The sequence below is a fragment of the Malaclemys terrapin genome, chromosome 5, assembly GCF_027887155.1.
Source record: "Malaclemys terrapin pileata isolate rMalTer1 chromosome 5, rMalTer1.hap1, whole genome shotgun sequence".
Classification (NCBI taxonomy): domain Eukaryota; kingdom Metazoa; phylum Chordata; order Testudines; family Emydidae; genus Malaclemys; species Malaclemys terrapin.
In genome coordinates, this window is record NC_071509.1 from 89,138,188 (window position 1) to 89,158,841 (window position 20,654).

Here is a 20,654-nt window from a genome sequence, read left to right on the forward strand (position 1 = left end):
ATGTAATATACCAAAATGCTCTGCAGGAATAACCATCTTTGGTCTATACAAATGAAACGACTACTGCAAAAAAATGAAAACACCCATTTACCTCGTAGGTTCAGGCTTCTTGCTTTGACAATTTATTAGCAATAGGTAATCCTGAGGATCTTCTTGGCTAGATGAGGACTCCAGAGGTGGGATGTTAATTAGTTGATATGGAGGAGGTAGGGATGATTCTGCTTGTACAGATGGTGGTGAAGTGTTGACTGCTAATGGTAATTCAGCAGATGCTTGTAAAGAACTGCCAAGTGGCTTCACAGCATCTATGACATAAAAGCACATAGATGTTAAATCGCTCTTTTCATAGTTTATTGTGCTCTTTAAACTATATGATGTCATTGGAAGGTAAACAACAACATTAATTTTAACATGATAGTGTGCAGATTTAAGCCAATTTCAGCATCACAATAATTTCTGACTCAAAAACAGGTCTGCAGGATATTAGAAAAATATTTCTAAACAAAACTCCATATGGAAGATAATTTTGTCTGATTCGATGTACAAATTTTATGCGTGGAAGAGGATCTCCTTCATTCTAGGCCGTTTAAAAATGCCTTGGGACCCTGTTATTCTTCAGATTTTTCCAGATGTCATCATTCGCCTGACTTTCCCTTCGAAACTAGAGGTTTGTCTTGTAACACGATTTTTCACCCACTTTTCTGGCCACAAGCAAAACAAAGATGCTGACTGGTACCATGCAACAATTAAGCAGACAAATCTGTTGTTTAAAACAACAATCAAGCGCTCACAGGTTAAAATTCTGTTATGGCTGCATGATTCCGCATTTTATTCTGTGTTCAATGTATTTTTCCTTGATCCCAGTCACTTTGGTATTTGATACTAGAAACTAGGCAAAACTGAAAAGAAACAGGAAAAAATGAACAAAACAAACAAAAAGGCTTTGCTCCTATGGAATATTCACTGTTGCCTACAAGATTCTGTGAAATGTGCTAGATTCCAAAATAAGGCTTTCTATTGCTATCCAATCCTGACCTGCTACACCTCTTATTATTGTGCTGCAATGTTAGATCCAGGTGGGTCTTTTGTTGTCCCATCTCTCCTCTTTATAATTCTTTTCCCCCTTCCATTTGTGAATGGTCTTTTCTTGCCAAATTTAAATTCTTTGGTTTCTCCAGAAACACACACACACACACACACACACACACACACACACCATTTTGTCTGGCAGTCTAAAAATGCTAGCAGCATCAGATAGCAATAAACCTTTAACCCTTTTATTCTGTTTTTAAATTAAACTGTTGCATTTCCTTAAATTATTGGACCATCCTTAATTTATGTATTGTTAAACGACAAGACTCTGCAAGTGCAATTTGCACATCTTGCCAACAGTATCTGAATATTAGCATTGTTCTAATTAATTCACTACCCTACAATGCAACCGAACCATTAACCTTGCAGCAACCTACAAGGCTAACCCACAAAACTAAGCAGCTTAATAAAGGGATGGTTCCCAAAATGATGATGATGTGTTCAATGATAATTCTGAATAAGGTTCAACTTCTAAGGAATTTTTTAAAAAGGGAATATGACATGATCATTTCCTGTTTAGAAACTGCAAAGACGTTACATGAACACATTTTAGTTTTCCACATTTCACAATGCAACGAACATCTTAATTCCCTGATGTCTGTATTAAAATGACAACTGCAAAATTCTCTTCATTCCCAAGACATGTTGGAGTGGATCGACAAGGTCTAGGCAATCCTGACAAGAGGAGGATTGAGGGGAAGGTAAGGTGCAGGCTCAGCTGCTCCAGAGCCTTCCCTTCTCCTTCCTTCATGACAGCTCAGAATGCACACAGACAACATGTCTGTGCAGAGGAGAAGGAGGAGAGATTGCTCCTTCATTAGCCAGGCTTGTGGGGTGGTGGCTGAGAAGAGAGGCGATGGACTCTGTGGCCCCCCTTTTTATCCTTGCTGTACATAAAACCCTCATAGACATGAGCTAGGATCTTTTTGTACACAGGTAGTACTGTAATCACACACAAGAAAATCCAGTATGATGTCCCTGAACTTTACAGGGAAGACGGACATGTCTAGTAGACACAGAGACAGATGTGCGATCAGCAGAACCTAGTAGGTTGACAGAAGGCAGATACCAGCAGCGTGTGTGTGGGTGCAGCCAAGCTACTCTCAGTGCCAGTGCAGATAATAGGTTCCAAGTGACCAGTTCCAAGAAGAAAACACGAGTAAGAAGTCTGGGAGATGACTGGTGGACCCTATTTGACTGGAGGAAGAAATCTTTGTGAACTCAGGGACCCTTCACATGTACTCTCATTCCCCCTTGCAGGGGAATGGCAAGAGAATTCAGAAATGGGCTGAATCCTTGAGATTAGAATGAAAGGGGCCAACCATAAATGTTTATTTGGCCATTTAACACCACACTGGACTCAAATATATGCTTGGTATTTGGGGTGGGTGGAGCACTAAACCATTAATATCTTCAACTTATGAACCTCTGCTGTGAAATCTATCCTGATGTGGATGCGTGGCATGCGCTAGTGCATCCCCAATCGTTATTTTAAACCAATGTATGATTTAAACAGTGACTGAGTTACTCTGAAACAAAAGTTTTAGTTCGGCTGAAAATTATTTTTTCTTCATCTTAAGGGTACTTCTAATTTGCCTTGCATGAGTTTAGTATTGTTAATAATTGTTTTCAGTACTGATAAAGTAAACAATGTTTTAATTTCGTATTTTTAAACACTCAAAAAATCTCTTTAGCCATTTAATATACTTTGGAACCTGATGTTCAACGTTTAGCCTAGCAGCTAACTATGATTTTAATGAGCTTTAATAATGATCTTGGTTCATTTTGAATGAACAGATTAGTCCATCTGCACGCTAATAAAAAAAACCATTCAAAATCTTTTGGTTTGTTCCCAGAGCTCAGACACCAGAGCTGCTCTGAAATAACTGAATTGGAAAAGCATTCAGTGTAGTTATCATACACATGAGCACAACAAGTATCCCATTTCACTTAGTATTCCTGTATTCAGTACAGCTAGAACAAGCAGCTTTTTAAACTGGACAAGTTGGGGGGAGAGGGGTATTTTTATTTTTTCGCTGGTTGGTAACAGTGGACAGATGCATCACCCAGTTGAGTGTTTGTCAGTCTGGTCAATATAAAGCTGGGTATAAGAGCAAAGTTACACACAAAGTAGTTATGAAACTTAAACAATGGTTAAAAGGACATTTTGCAACCAAGAATAATGAAAGGTTTTCCCTCATCCTTTTGGTTATTTACAATGTCGCTGATGTCTGCATGCTGAGAATAATCTAGAAGGTTTGAATGCCTTTTTTATGTATGAACTAAATTATTTAATATAGTGTACTTTGCAAATGAGTACAGTAGAACTTTCCACCACTTTTTTGAAGTATGTAATAATGTGAGCAGAATATAAAAGGTTATGAGAGCCTTTAAAAAATATTGATTTAATAAAATGTCAATTGTGCTGATTTAGAGTATGAGAAAGCATTCTTCATAGGATGTAGGTAGAACTACTGGAAAGTAAAAATGGGATTTTCCCATTGTAAGCATGAATCAGCAACAGATAAGCCATTGCCTGGCTCTACAATTCTTAGAGAAGAGTCATTCAATCCAGTTATTACTATGTAGATGTTCTAATTAAAATGATTTAAAAGACAAATTATCTATTAATCTTGAACAACTCCAACACAAACTATGGAGATGGAGTCATATGAGAGCCTACATAGACAGAGCAACAGAGAGTCCTGTGGCACCTTTAAGACTAACAGATGTATTGGAGCATAAGCTTTCGTGGGTGAATGCCCACTTCATCAGACACATGTCTGATACATAGACAGAGTACACACTGCTACAGAAAACTCAAGAATTTGTGGTGGCGTATGCACGTGTACACACACACACACCTCTCCACCCACCCTAGAATGCAGTATGCAAAAGGAAAAATGAATGTCAAATAATCTCAAAGTACTAAGACACTTCACTAAATCACTTATCTTCCAAAGAACTAATATTTTATAATAAAGGAAATCATTTCTGCAGTATTATTCTAATACAATATAAATCACATCCTGACACACAGGATGCTTTAGCTCCTCTATCTCACCCCAACATCAATTTCTCCCTCTCCTCTTGCATTAGTTTTCTAGGTCTGTTTTCAAATCAAGGACATCATCTTTAATAAATGTCTCAGTCAAAAAACCTGTATAAATATAAACTGAGTCACCCACTCACCCTTGGAGGTTTTCATCTCCCTTACATAAACTATCAATATATGAGTCAAGACAGTAAACATAGCATCCATGAAATACAGCCTATATTTACATACTCTTCTGTGAAGAGTGTAATACAGAGATGGTCGGGAATTTTCCAGTGAGACCGTTTCAGCGAACTTCCAACAAAATACAAGCAGGATTCCACTGGAAACCTGCCTGCTTTCTTGCCAGCTCCTCTGGCAGGCTGCTAAGGAGCCTGCACTTCCAGGGGCCACACCTCTAGGGCAGTCTCACCACATGAACTTCCCCAGACTTCCAGGCTCCCTGCCATGGAGCTGGGAGCCTGAAAATTTGAAGAACCCAGGTTCAATCTGGAGCTGTCAGGGCTTCTGGGCTCCTTGCCGTGGAACTGGCAACCTAGTAAACTTCGGAGCCACAGCTGAGCTGAGAGTTGCAAAGCTTGGGTGCCCAGGATCAATTCTGTTTAGAAATATTTGAAATTAAACATCTGGATTATTTCCAAACAAATATTTTTCCAGTTTTTCCCACCACGGGAAATTCTAAATTTATACTTGGTTCTGAAACAGAACAACTTTTTTCAGATTTTCACAATTTCCCACATAGTAGAAACTCTGCCTTTCAACCAGCTCTTGTGTAGAATCATAAAAGAAAATAAAAACTTTACATTCTTGACTTTTTAATGACTAATTTTGAAGAACTGTACATTTCAAAAGCTTATTTTGTTTTTTCAGTCTCATCAAGTTACATTTAGTCCTCTTTTTCAAAAGAATTTAGCAGTTGTCTGTTTATTTTATGTTTAGGAGAGTCTGGTCTACTGTGAAACACCTATAACTGTGACTGACAGCCCTTAAGTTTAGATCATGTTATAGTTAACATTTCTGACTTTCAGTATTTACTTTTTCTCAAATTCGGTGTTCATATTATGCAAACTGTGAATAATTTCATGCTGCATTTTTGGCTATCCATTTAAGTAAAAAAAAGAAAAATAGCAAAGCATTTTAGTTTAAAATTTCTCCTCTTTCTCTCAACTCAGAGAAGGCACTCTCACAAAACACAAGATAAGGTATAACCATTAGCCTCCTTCCTCCCTATATCGTTTATTTAAGTTAAAAACACAATACAACTGAAAAGTTGCATGGGGAAAAATGGTCAAATTTGGAGGTAAGGAGAAGTTTAATGGGGTTTGGCACTAAGTGTGTATGTGTTTTGTTTTAAAGGAAGTCATAAAATGAGTGAAATGTTGAAAACAGATGATGTATTATTCAGTTAAAACCTTCAACCCTAGTTTTCTGTTTGTTTGTTTTAAAATCACAATTAAGAATGAGGAAAAGTGATTTACAGATCAGTCTTCATCTCAAATAAATATTTTAATTGGTTACTTTTATTGCTATTGTCTTTAAAATGGTGTTATAGTGTAAAAGACTTAAGAACAGGACATGGAGGATGACTGGCTTTGCTGTATTGAGTATTATTAAAATACAATAATAATGCAATGTAACTTTAATGCCGAGAACTGAAGCATACAATGCAAGAGTCTCTGTATGGCACAAGTTCATGTCATATGAACTTATAAATTTCCTTGTCTCTATCTGCTGGATGAGAGAATTTGGTTATTTATTTATTTATTTTGCTTATTTTTACTACAACTTTTCTGAGAGGAGACAACCAAAGCAGGACGCAGTTTGTAAGATAAGGACACAACAGACTCCTATAACGCCAATTAACCTTTTCCTATATTATTCTCTATGCACTCCTTAATACCTTCCAACATAAATAGTTAATTTTCTTTTCTAAACATTATATTGAGCAGACATCTTTACAGAGACCAGTTTCTAGACTAGAAGATCCTTCTTGGGATTCCCTGAGCAAAGGAGAAGGGGGGTGGGGTGGGAAAGACATGCAGGCTTACTTTTCTTTTCCTTTACTAAAATGGGCTTCAGCTTTCCTTTCCAAAAAGACAGGTTGCTTCAGTCATAGGGCAGGTTTGCCATCTACTGCTGCATCTCCCACTGGAATCCAGATATCTAGATCCAACTGTGTTTCGGGTGTCCGAGACAGAGATACTTTTACTGCTGTAGCTAATGTCTCAAAGGATCCCATGAATTGATGCCCAACAGTTTCTAAATCAACTTTTCTTCCATTTAAAAAAATCATTTTATTTAAGGTGAGTTTAGTGCACATGAGAGGAAATCCAATTGATAAGATTGGAAAATGAAGTCAATCAGTCAAGATTTTAAATAATTTCTGAGGAAAAGAAATCAGCTAAGTTATAGACATTCTTCCATATGTCAGATTCATATTTGCTCAGTAGGATGTGTATTTGGCAATAAAGGTTAGCCAATCAACAGATATCCTGCATTTTGGCAGGAGGTTAGACTAGATGACCCTTCCGGTTCCGTCTAATCATGTGGTTCTGTGATAAACCTTTTCAGACTAGATTCTAAGTAGTGTATTTCTGGGACTCATTTTTACCCACTGCAGCCTCCTCCAAAATACCTGTAATTAGGCTATGAGAAATGTTGTACTCTACTCTCTCCAATCTCTCCATCCGGCCATCGCCTTGTCTCTTTCAGCATCACCCATTTGCTCTCTTCCTCTTGCCCTATACCTAGCCTTTCTGTGATTCCCACTCCATCAATGTCAATGACTTCTCATTTGCTCTCATCCCTCTCCTCTCTTCCATGGTATGGTTGGTAATTGTCTCCATGCTTCACTTTCATATATCCTGGACTCCTTCGCCCCTCTCTCTGCTATCGCCAGGTCTGCCTTGCCAGCCCTGGCTCAGCCTATCTACTTTTCTCTGTTCCTGCTCCTATGCTGATGAACATCTCTGACAGAACTGCTGTGACCAAGCTGACATCCCCCACTACAAATTTGTTCTCTCCTCCTTCAATTCTGCCAAGTTTCTAACCTAACTAAGCAACTTTACTTTTCCACTTTAGGATTGCAGACATGGGATTCAATTAGCCATCTTCTTTTACTATCTTTGACTCCCTCCTCAAACCCTCTCCCACTCCCTTATCTTTCTCCTCAACTCTCACTCTCCTCCAGTTATTTCCCTTCACAATACAAACATGCTTTCGTTTCTCATCTTAAAACCCCGCCACGTCTCTCTAAATACTATCCTATCGCCCTATACCCTTCATCTCTAAGTTCATTAAACACATTGCCAATAGTCACTGTCTGGAGTTCCTCTCCTCCAGTTCTACCCTAGATCCTCTCCAACCTGGCTTCTGCCACTTGCACTCCATTGGAAATGCTTTCACCAAAAAGTCTATAACAGTCTATTCCTAGCCAAAGCTCAGAACCATCCTCATTCTCTTTGACCTGTCAGTTGCCTTCATAACCATCAACCATGTTCTTCTTGATATCTTGTCCTCCCCCATGACCTCCATGACTCTGTCCTCTCCTGGTTCTCCTCCTACCTCTCTAATTACTCCTTCGGTGTGTCAGAGGATCCTCCTTATCCCCCTCCAGCTTTTCGGGGGGCGGAGGGGGTCCACCAAACAGCATCCCACAGTCGCTTTCTTTTCTCCCTCTACACATCATCCCTGGGGAAGCTTAGAATAGAATAATAGAATATTAGGGTTGGAAGAGACCTCAGGAGGTCATCTAGTCCAATCCCCTGCTCAAAGCAGGACCAACCCCAACTAAATCATCCCAGCCAGGGCTTTGTCAAGCCAGGCCGAAAAACCTCTAAGGAAGGAGATTCCACCACCTCCCTAGGTAACCCATTCCAGTGCTTCACCACCCTCCTAGTGAAATAGTGTTTCCTAATATCCAACCTAGACCTCCCCCACTGGAACTTGAGACAATTGCTTTTTGTTCTGTCATCTGCCACCACTGAAAACAGCCTTGCTCCATTCTCTTTGGAACCCCCCTTCAGGTAGCTGAAGGCTGCTATCAAATCCCCCCTCACTCTTCTCTTCTGCAGACTAAATAACCCCAGCTCCCGCAGCCTCTCCTCGTAAGTCATGTGCCCCAGCCCCCCAATCATTTTCGTTGCCCTCCGCTGGACTCTCTCCAATTTGTCCACAACCCTTCTGTAGTGGGGGGACCAAAACTGGACGCAATAATCCAGGTGTGGCCTCACCAGTGCCGAATAGAGGGGAATAATCACTTCCCTCGATCTGCTGACAATGCTCCTACTAATGTAGCCCAATAGGCCGTTGGCTTTCTTGGCAACAAGGGCACACTGCTGACTCAGATCCAGCTTCTTGTCCACTGTAATTCCCAGGTCCTTTTCCGCAGAACTGCTGCTTAGCCAGTCGGTCCCCAGCCTGTAGCAGTTCACGGGATTCTTTCTTCCTAAGTGCAAGACTCTGCACTTGTCCTTGTTGAACCTCAGATTTCTTTTGGCCCAATCCTCCAATTTGTCTAGGTTACTCTGGACCCTATTCCTACCTTCCAGCGTACCTACCTCTTCCCCCAGTTCAGTGTCATCTGCGAACTTGTTGAGCGTGCAATTCATCCCATCATTAATAAAGATGTTGAACAAAACCGGCCCCAGGACCGACCCCTGGGGCACACCGCTTGATACCGGCTGCCAACTAGACATCAAGCCATTGATCACTACCCGTTGAGCCCGACAATCTAGCCAGCTTTTTGTCCCCCTTCTAGTCCATTCATCCAATCCATACTTCCATATCAAAAGCTTTGCTAAAGTCAAGATATATCACATCCATCACTTTCTCCATATCCACAGAGCCACTTATCTCATCATAGAAGGCAATCACGTTGGTCAGGCATGACTTGCCCTCGGTGGATCCATGTTGACTGTTCCTGATCACCTTCCTCTCCTCCGAATGCTTCAAAATGGATTCCTTGAGGACATGCTCCATGATTTTACCAGGGACTGAAGTGAGACTGACTTGTCTGTAGTTCCCAGGGTTCTCTTTCTTCCCTTTTTAAATATGGGCACTATATTTGCCTTTTTCCAATTGTCCGGGACCTCCCCCGATCGCCACGAATTTTCAAAGATAATGGCCAATGGCTCTGCAATCACATCAGCCAATTCCTCAGCACCCTTGGATGCATTAGATCTGGACCCATGGACTTGTGCTTGTCCATCTTGTCTGCCAACACAAATTCTACTGATATCTCTATGCTGATGACTCTCAGATCTACCTCTACTACAGACCTGTCTTCTTATGTTCAAATTATAATCACAGTTGGCTTCTGTAACAACTCCTTGTGGACATACAGCAATCAGCTTACAATCAAGATGGACAAAACAGAGCTCTTACGCCTTTCTCTATCACTGGACAACACCATCATTGTTCTGGTGACTCCTCTCTTTACATCCCTCCACTGGCTCCCCCATTCTCTATGGCATCACACATAAGCTGCTTGTCTTCACTTTCAAGGTCCTTCATGACCTATCCCCACCTATCATTGCTTATGTGCCATTAAGATGTCAACTCCTGCCTCCAATCAGCCAAAGATGCCAGCCTCCAGTGTCCATTGGTTAAATTTTCAAACAAACACTTTTGTTGTTTCTCCCATGCTGCCCCTTGTGTGGGAGGAGCTCCCCATAAACATCTGCAAAGCTCCCTCATTCTCCTCCTTCAAATCCCTCCCTTTGCTGTGATGCCCACAAAAATCTTGATAACAATTAGGCTGCAGGAGTGCTGAGACCATGCCCACCATGCTGACTAGTACTATCTCACTGTTTCCTTGTTGTCTTTTGTCTTATTGTAAATTCTGCAAGAAAGGGACTGGTTTTGCTCTGTTTGTATAGCACCTAGCAGAATGGGGTTCTAATCCATGACTGGGGCTCTTAGGTATTAACCAACTACAAAAATAGATAACAACAACAACATCTGAGGCTGCCTGCCACTGCGGAAGTAGATACAACTGGAAGGAACTTCAGGGCATTCCCTTGAGGCTGGTGACTGACTGTCCCCACCTAGCTGCAAGCAACCTGAAGTACCTAATCATAATGCATCTGTGAACCTTAACATGATAAAGTAAATCCTATAACCTGCAGAAAATTTAAATAAAAAACAAATTGTACAAAACTGAAAAGCAACAGAAGAAAGTAAAATTGCTATTTCGTACAGAATGATTTAGTGAATCTTGAAAAAAGTTCCTTTGTGCTTGAAATAGAACTTCGATTCCTTGGAGAAACATGATCGGCATTTCTGGAAAATATAATTTAAATGCTACAAAAAAAACAAAAAAACAACCAATATCTATGGGGGAGTGGAGGAATATACACTATACCCTTTTTCTGTTCTTTTTCTCCTATTTTCTTTCTCCTCCACTTCTTTTCCTTTATTCTTGCTACATTTATTTAGTTGAATAGGCTGATGAACATACTGTTTGTATGTAGTATGACAATTCTTTTTCTCTAAAGCTCTGATTCATATACAAGTTTAACTTTAATGCCTATAAATTAAAGGTAACCTGCATTTTCATTTTTATTATTTTTTACTTCAAAATAGTTAAAATACATATAGTACTTTTTCTGCTGAACACGTGTGTGTTGAGAGATACAGTATAAAGTTTCATAGAAAAGTAACTAAAATAAACCCTTATGCATTACCATTTCCCATTTTCATTTTAGATAGATATTATCTATAATAGAATCCTGGAATTTAGCACTTAACTACTTTCATCTGAAGATGGGGTAGAAATTAACATTAAACACCCACCAATCTGTTTCTGTTAATTACAAGGAATAATTATTTAAGATTGTTAGGCAACTTGAATATCTATTTCTTGGTAACTCCAGACTCACCAGGAATCCAAAATAACTGAAAGTATATGTAAACTCTATCTTGACAACTAAATCCCTGTAAAAGAAATTGTCCTACAATATATTGTGCTGTACTGTACTGCTTCCTTAACTCTGCTCTCAGAAATCTGCACAGATTCAACAGCTTGTGACACTGATGATTCAGGAACATGAATCAATCTGCTCATTGTCCAAATAACAAAGTGAAGTTGTTGTAATTTTCCTAAATGAATGGTGACGACGTGCATAAATCATTTCTGCTTGGAAGGCCTACACTGGAACACCACACAGAAACACTCCTGTGCAAGTCAAAGGGGAAAAAAAGAAAGAAAATAACAGCCTGCCAGCACCACAGATATTCCAGTAAAGCTACCAGATAGCATAGAAGGAGCAACATAGTGATTAACTGAGATAATCCTTCCCCTCCCACCACCAGAACAATATTTCCCCCACCCCCAAATTAATCTTCAAAATACAAAAACAACAACAACAACAACAACAAAAATCACATTCTCATGATGAGGCAGCCTATTGGCAGCACAACATACCACTGGCCTGACCCAGCCCCCCTTCAAGTCAAGGGAATTGATTTGAAGAGGAGCAGACAAAAGCAAAGCCTTCCCTCAACCCTTAATCTAGCAAGGGCTGGTAATGGAGCAAATCACATAATATCAAGTCCTTCAGCCAATCTGGGGAAGGATGTAAGTCATGCTATAGGAAAGTAGTAACATTGGTATACTTTTTATTTTCTGAAGGAAGAGGAAGGTTTGACAGTACATAGATGTAATTTATCCTCTATTTAACATCCCAAAATAATCTATACATTAGCTGGGATAAAAATGTAACTAGTGTATATGATTTGAAGCTACTCTTTAATACGTGGATGCAGAGACACGTACCTTGTAAAAATCAGATCCTGAAAATGCATGTGGATGAACAGTTGCTGATTTTCCAAGCTATTTAAATTTTGCACTTAGGCAATGCAGGCCAAGGTTACATCCATAAAACATGCAACAGTACCTTATTCCGAACTAGGAAAGCTATGTATGAAATTTGAAGTATGAAGAAATTATGTTTGTAGAAAACTGATCCAGGACTATCAAGCCTTAGAATCCAAATGAGGATCTAGTCTACTTCTCCCTTCCCCAGCAAACACATAACATGCACACACACAAAAAACCTCTTACCAAAAAGCTCTACCCTAATTCCATATTAGTGTCTGGAGTAAATGATTCAATATAGTTCCTATAAACCTCACTATATACACATCCATATAGGTTAGCACGTGCAGAGCTGGGAAACATTTTTTTTGGAGGGGGGGGCTGAAAAATGCTGATTTGGCTCAACTGAAACAATACGGGTGGATTTTGGCTAATTGCTTGGTATAAAGAAAAAAATTGGAAATGTTGGAGCAGTTCATTTAAGCATTTCTGAAACAAAACACTTCAATATTTCATTTCAGAATTTTTCTCCAAGTTCTTTTTAAAACCACTGGAAAAAACCCTCAAAATCAAATGAAGTGGTTTTCAGTTTGGCTAGAGGCAGAGCCAGCATAGAGGCTGAGAGGCAATGAGGGCAGAGCTGGGCTGCGGGCAGAGCAGAGCTGCGACCAGAGTGGGGCTGGGTGGCGCTCCCTCCCTACCTCCCCTGGGGCCTGGCCTGGGCCCCGCCGCATGCCCCCCCGAATGCTCCTCCGTGCCCCCTTAGGGGGCACGCCCCTTGGGGACCACTGCACTAGGTCATAAAAATAAACAAACCCTACAGATCTCATTGTCCCATTTATTTCATTTAAATAGTAAAAGAGCTACATATCTGATGCATATATCTGCATATAATGCATTTTCTCTTTGTTATAAAAATAGCTATTGATCTTTAAATACTTCTTTGTAAGGTGACATAACAGTGTTGCTCAGGAAAAAAAATGCTAAATTTACCTTCTTCTGTAGGGTTGAACCCACAGATGTCGCAAATACAGCGAACCCACTTATTCATCTCCTCCTCGCTATCTGCCACCAAGTAGAAAACTCTGTCGATAGTGTTGATATCAAAAATATAACTGTTTTCGAACTCTTTTTTGTTAAATGTCAATCCCGCATCCACTTGTTGACACAAGTTTAAGTCAATAATACGAATAGGTTTTTTGGCATGGTCATTTTTGTAGTACTCCAACACATCTGGATCTCCTGTTAGACGGCCACTGCGAAGCACAAACCACCTCCTCTTCCATGCCTAAGAAGTAGGGGGGAAAAGGGAAACATTAATGTAAGAGTGATGTTATTTTAAAGACAATTATGCCTATTTATCAGTGACTTCCACTACTGGAACTGCATTGTAAAGAAAAAAAAAGAAAGAAAAAAAAGGTTGAATACAATGCAATAAATATTTCAAATTGTTTCCAAAAAACCTAACCTGAGGAGAATCAGATTGCAAACTGGTGGCAGTGACCTTTTTAAAAAAATATTTCCTTTTATATTTAAGACTTTGTTCAAGAGAATAAGTTTAAAAAGTAAGATGATATTTGCCAAATGGGAAAGGATGAATCCAATTAAGGAAAAGAGAAAAAAAAGAACTTCCAAAGAAAATTAATACAGGCACAAGAAGGAAAAGAAACAACCTATATTTTTAGGTACTTAAAAGTGTCCTCTTAATTTCATGCTGTTTTATCTTCAATAGTTACTTGCTTTCATAGCACACATAATGCTCATTCATACATGCACGTTTCTCTGAATCTTGTGACTAAAGCAGGTTAATCAAATGGTAGTATTTTAAGATAGCTACTCTTGTAGAAAGAGAGCCACTTTATTAGCTGGTAACCCTTTACAGCACTGTAAATTATTGGATTTTCTCCTTTAAACTTAAAAAAAAAACCATTTAATTATGTTCATGAATATATATATTTGTTGAGTCCAGGCACTGCGACTCCTACACCAACCCCAACTACTTTATCAGTGCCTTGGGGTTACGGACATCCAGTTTAATTTAGAACAGTGTTTCCCAAATGGTGGGTCCTGATCCACCAGTGGGTTGCAGGAAGAGTGTAGGTGGGTTGATTATCACTGCTCCCCCATGTCACTCTCCATGAGCCCCAGAAGCACTCCTCCTATCAGGGCCACAGGGGAAGTGGGGGAAGGGGGTTCTTTGCCCCAGGCCACACATTTGAGAGGTCCACCAACCAAGTGACATTGCAACATGCACATGGAGTCACAGCACCGCCCAGGTTTGCCTGGCTACCCCTCCATCATGATAGGAAGTAGTCTGGTCCAAACCTAAGTAGTGCTGCAACCCCATCCACCAGGTCACAATGCCCAGAGCAGGAAGCCAGGCCCATCCTTGCAGGACAGAAGCTGCCAGAGCAGGGTGAGTGCGGGGCAGGCCCACTCTTGAACACCCCCATCGAGGTCTCTCCAGCCAGCTGGGGCTGCAGATGCAAGCAGGACTGGGAGAGTGAGAGCATGGGGACTAGGCGGAACTGAGCAACAGGCTTGGGAGCTGGGCCAGGGATGCTCTCCTCATCTTGATGCAGGTGAAAACTTGGACTGTGAAGCCCCCTTGCTGGGAGGGGGATCTGTACTGTTTGGTGTCTGTTTCAATTAGGCTCCCCAGACACAAGGATTTTTGAGAGGCCAGTTCTCTCCCAGGACAGAGACTGGTCACTGGAGGGCTGTTTTGTGTTTTCCTTTGCTGTAGCATGTCTTCCACTCTCACTTAAAGGCATGACCTCCTCAATTACAAGGATGTAGCAGGAGCCCTGTCAGAACTCTCTATCCACAAGAAGGGACAGGGCTGGGAGAGGGGAGGTGCTAGCAGTGCAGAAAGCACGTGAGTTTATGTTTTTCTTTCATGTTTGAATTTTTAAAAAGTTAAAAAATAGTGAACAGTAATTTATATTTTACACACACAAAATTATTATTATGCAAAGGCGTCTCCCCAAAAAGACAAAAGGCAGTTGGTGGGTCACCTTAGTAAAAAGTTTGGGAACCACAGATTTAGAGCAGCCCTCAGAACATGCTAATTCATGCCGGGGAACCACACTTTGCACACAGTTGGTTCAGGACTGCAGAATGCCTAAGTTACCTTTGCACTCTCCTCCTAACCCCCATTGAGCTCCTTAGCTGTAACTAGGGATATGGGTCACTATATCTTAGGGAGAGGAAGCCTCCACAAATATGATCTAGTCCTGCTTTAATTAAGGTGCTCAGATATCGGGGCAACAGACATGGCATAAGAACCTAGACAGATGGTCTTCTTTTAGGAGTAAGAACTCATTGCCTTTACGTTGAGTTAAGGTTGCAGGATCAGTTCCACAGCCATGGAAGGAATAAACTCTATCTCCACCGCTTTTTTTCCTATTTATAAGTCAAAGTGTGAGCTCAAAGAAAGTGAATGGGATGGCTCTAGCAAACTCTCCTCCATACCAAAAACTCTCTTCCCCTTGCCAAAATGATTTCTTTTAAAGTTTGCATTTAGGTTGTTTAAACAAGTATAAAAATCCATCACATAAAAAAATCCATTCATATTTTCTACAGAGTACACAGTGACAGGAAGACAGACTACCACACTAACAAGAGGTGAAAAGGAAGTGTTGAGACTTGTAGTGTCCTTTACATATCCATATGCATCTGTCAACCTCTGGGATCAAAACTTTCTCAGACTGGACTTATGGAACCAGCTGTGGAGCAGAAAACAACTCATGCTGGTTCCTGAGAAGTGTAAATGTAACCTATTACCTCAAACTAAGTGGGGGAAAACATACTGGGGCCTGGGAATCAAAACTGTGCTGCCATCTTATAGCTCTGGCTCAGAACCAGCATAGTCAGCTTTTCAGTGGGTGCTCACAAACAACTCATTGTCAAGCGTGGATACCTTTTTTGGTATCAAGCTGAAGCTACTATGGAAAGATAATACAGAAATTAGGGAAGGGGGAAAATGCCAGACATTTAAACTGGAATTTGTGGCATATTCAGTAGCCACCATGTCCTAAAAATCATCTGAGTTTGAAAAAAGATTTTTATACTCGCAATTCTATACAAATAATCATACATTTTGTGCTCATTATCATAGATATTCATTATACAATTATACAATTCAAGTCAGTTCTCAGGTCACCTTTCTCACTACGTTAGCAAGTTAGTGAGCGGGATAAACAACAAAGTACAAGAATTAAAACTGACAGAAAAAAAACAAATGAAACACCTTAAGTAGATGCTATGTATTAAAATTTGTAAAATTCCAGAATTGATATGCATTGTGCTATACTGCTCTGAAAAGATGACAAATTTTGTGCTGCTTTCTGCATCTCTATCAAGCCAGAAAAACAACAGCTTAGAAAGTAGCGTAACAGGAGCCTTAGATATTTTCCATACAGAAAGGCTCCAAGGTTGATAATTAATTGATAATTAGTTCTGAAAAACATACTATAAGCTGCAACTATTTCAGAAACTGGAATTATCCTCTATGTCTTTGCTTTTTAAAAATCTCATCTGAAGAAATAATCTCTAAAAACCCCAACATACTTGCCTAAAGATTTATGCAACACAAATCGCTTGGTACAAATGAAATTTGCCTAGCTTGGGAGTTTCTGTCTAGTTCTGAGTTAGGGGGTGAAACTTGTTCATATTATCACTAATAAAAGCCCTATTCAACATTAAAGAGTGAAATATGACTTTTACTCCAGTTTCATAAATTAATCTAAAAGGAACTTGTTTTCAGCCTTAATGCTAAAAAATACCAACTATTAAGTACTCAAAACACTGAGTTTAGCCTACCACCTGCTACTATTTTTTTTTTTTTTTGAAGAATTTTTGCAAAGTGAATATGTGAATGTTTATTTCAGTCATATAATGAGTCACTCACTGAAACTGGCACAGATTAAACTAAAAAAAAAAAAAAAGCAATTCCATAAACTACACATTAATAAGGCAGATACAAAGGTTCTCTGGGTTACAGTACAAAGCACAATTTAGCAGCAGAATAAAGCCTGAAGCTAGACAAGAGAACTGACATCAGAACCCTTGCTAATCATAGTACAAAAGCTTCTCTATGTTTTGTGAAAGTGCAAAATGAGCCCACATAAATCACTCTTTGTTATCTGAAAATATCTAGGATTCTTAAAGCTTGTTCTATTTTTAACATTTCAGTCTTTGTCACCCTAGTGAAAGCTGTATACTGCCTCACTGAGCCAACAATACTGACTAACAACTAATGAAGAGAGATTCTTCAATAACTGCTTTCCCAAACTAAGTCTCTGAAAGGGGCTGTGTGGAGGTGAGAGCGAGAGAGAGAACAACTATTTATATAAATATATCCTTCTTTATTATTTTTTTTCCCTTTGGGTATTTTTGTTTGAAGAATGTTTATCGTATTTTACAGCTGTACAATCTGTAACATGCATTGTATCCTACAAAACCTCTACAAATATAAAATTGGGTTATGCCACAATGAAATTTCAGAAAAAACCCAAGCTTTGTCTCTTCAATTATTTAATAAACAATACACTCTAAACAACGTGACTTTGCTTGCATTGATAAAAGTGATTCAGATGCAGCTGAACTTGTATTGGAAAACAGTTGAGAAAAATAAGCAACTCTACAGTGTGATCTGATTTAAAACTCACTTTTCCAAATCCTAACCAATACTGGTATGAGACAGACGTTAGATATTTTAGGAGGGAAAATGATATTCCTTCCCTAGGATTATTTAATTTATTTTTAATGCAAAATATGTTTATTTACATTGCATGTCTGGTTCCTACACACTGCCTGCAGATTAGGTATTTATCAAGTATAGTTTTTTTTTAAAAGTATTAAAATCATATAATTCAGCAGTCTTTCTAAACTTTTAAATATAATTACAACAAAACAAAATTATGGAGATAGACTACTTTTAAAAACCTACTCTAAGATGTGATTAGCAGCTACATGACATCTTAAGACCTGGGCACACTCAGAGAGTTGTAACCAAAGAATACTGAAGTTGAGTATTTTTTTTAACCCAATGGAGGAAGAGAAGAAAGCACTTTTTTATTTTATCTGTTGCACATTTTATGTAAATTGAGTACTGCTGGTTTAAAAGCAAGCAATTCAGCCATGCCACAGTATCAGGAAAATTGGAAGACAGCATCACTTAGGGCTTCTCTACACTTACAAGGCTGCAGTAGCACAGCTGCATTGCTGTAGCGCTTCAGTGACAACGCTGCCTACCTATGCCGATGGGCGGGATTCTCCCATTGGTGTAGGTACTACACCTCCCCAAGAGGCAACAGCTGTGCTGACAGGAGGGCTTCTCCCATCAACACAGCGCTGTCTACCTGTCTACACCAGGAGCTAGGTCACTATAACTGTGTCCCTCGGGGGAGAGAAGGGGGGGGATTTCCCGCACCCCGAGTGATGTATTTGTAGCGACACAAGTTAGAAGTTTGGATATGCAGCTTCATTTTCCTGATGCATCTCCACTGTCCCTATTTTTTTTTAAATGTAATTTTTAAATAAAACATGGCAACAGAGAATAAAACCTCCACAAATATCCAGGTATAAACATCTTAAACAGTAACTGTGAAAGGTGGATTGTCAAGACCTTAAATTATCTCAAAATTGTACTTTTTAGTAATAATGCTGAGAGAGTAAACAAATTTATGAAAAACAAGTAAAGTAAATGTGAAGTGAGGAAAATACTGGATGCATTACTACTTTCTTTAAAGTACTTAAGACTTGTTTTCCAGGAAGCACCATCTTTTCTAACTGAGCAAAATAAGGAAAAAACAGTCTCAGTGGAAGTTTCCACTCTACTGGCTATCATCCTGATCATCTGTTCCGAATACACACAAGGCTAAATTTCCTGTTTTCAAACTATTGTCACCATTTTCTAGTCTTGTGCTGCTAGTTCTAACTTTAGCTTTGTTAAATAAACAAAAGAAAACATTGAAAATAAAGCAGAACAATACCTCCATGCATATTTACTGCAAGCAAAATGTCAGAATTTATATTTAATCATTTGAACTAAAATAAATAAATCAATACTGAACTATTCATTAAAGCATCAAAGAAAAGGCAAAAATTAGAAGAAACTTATCTTATCACTGTGTAAGGATCTCTCTCATTTTAACAAGCCTAAAACTACAAATTCATCGTTTTTACATGCACTTTAATTTTGCACTGTATTCCTTAAATCCCATCTACGTTAGGAGTCTAACTGTGCTAACAGGCGAGCTGGCCAAAACTCAAGATTTCCAGTTCCTGGGAAATTCTGATATTTATTAAGTTTAGTTTAGTTCTGATTTGGAAAGACACCAAAATTTTCCCACAAACCATAAATTTCACACACATACAAAAAATAATTTTGGAAACACTGGCATAGACTGTTTCTGAAACAAAATATGATCCTCAGAATCCCACAGCTGCTGACTGAAACTAAGAAGACTCATGTCAATTTTAATCAAGTGCTTCCAGGACTCCCAAGGTATGTGCCTCTAGGCAACTGGCCTGGGATGCCAGGGCTTCCAGACTCTCAGGCCAATTGGCTCCCAAGGCTGGAAGCCCGAAAGCCCTGAGAACATCCTGTGCTTCCAGGCTGCTGGATCCACAGCAGGCATCCCCAGACCCAACCAAGTCTAGCAAACAGGTTATAACTGTGTCATCTGATCCACATCCACACCCTCCTTCTCAAAAATCATGGGGTTGCATAGGACTTTGGCCCTTCCTCTATCTATTTACTTACCTATATACCCCAGACCCCCAATCTCAGCACCTCCTAAACATTAATGCATTTCTCCTCACACACTCCTGTGTGATAGGGAAATATCATCCTCATACAAATGGGGAACTGACTCAGAGAGACTAAAAGATTTACCCAAAGTCATGCAGAAAGCTTGTAGCAGAACAAGGAATCTAACCCAAATCTCTTGAATCCCAGGCCAACGCTCTAACCACAAGGCCACCCTTTCTCTTCTTAGTCTATATAATCTTTCTGGGCAATCTTGCCCACTTACAACCTTCAAACTATCATGATTTTTCTAATCACTTGCAAGTTTACCTTACCATTCCTGACTTGTCCCCATCTGTTTCAATTCTACATCTCGACCTGCCTATCCAACATCATCTCTTCCTGGAGGTCTTGTCAGCAAGAAATGTAATGTGGTCATAAATGAGCTTTTGGTCTGCCCTCCCTTGACCACACCATTACTGCTGAAGACAGCACCCTTGTCCCTATCACTCATGTTCATAATCCGGGGGATGGGTGCCTTTTCCTTGCCCTGCCCATCTAGGTGGTTTTCAGATTTTGCTGCTCCTTCCTCCACAATGTTTTCAAAATACAGTCACTCCTTTCTGTCCCTACCACTCTAGTTCCAAGTGCTCACCTCCTTCTGTCTGGTCACACACACACACACACACACACACACACACACACACACACACACCCCTCCTATCACACTTCTTCAAAAATGCAGCTGCTAATATAGTCTCGTCCTTACCACCACTCTGACCACATCACTCCCCTCCTTGAATTCCTCAACTGGCTTCCCTTTTCAACACAAGTTTAAGCTTCTTGTCCCTAACTTTAAGGCCTTTTCATCTCTGCCCTGCCAACTAATTTACTTGACTCTCTTGTCTCTTATGCCACCTCCTATGACTGCT

At 39.7% G+C, this 20,654-nt stretch overlaps 1 protein-coding gene across 6 annotated transcripts in view; it reads right to left on the reverse strand.

Annotated features, from left to right (window-relative positions):
• Positions 1 to 20,654, reverse strand: part of GAB1 (GRB2 associated binding protein 1) — a 138,924-nt gene that overhangs the window by 43,280 nt on the left and 74,990 nt on the right. For 5 of the 6 annotated variants that reach the window (XM_054029424.1, XM_054029423.1, XM_054029420.1 and 2 more), the window contains exons 2-3: positions 12,960 to 13,254; positions 92 to 305 (exon numbers count right to left, since the gene is read on the reverse strand). In XM_054029424.1, coding sequence (XP_053885399.1) covers positions 92 to 305; positions 12,960 to 13,254 — 509 coding nt within the window. The remainder of the gene's footprint in view (positions 1 to 91; positions 306 to 12,959; positions 13,255 to 20,654) is intronic. The other variant, XM_054029425.1, reaches the window with a different exon arrangement.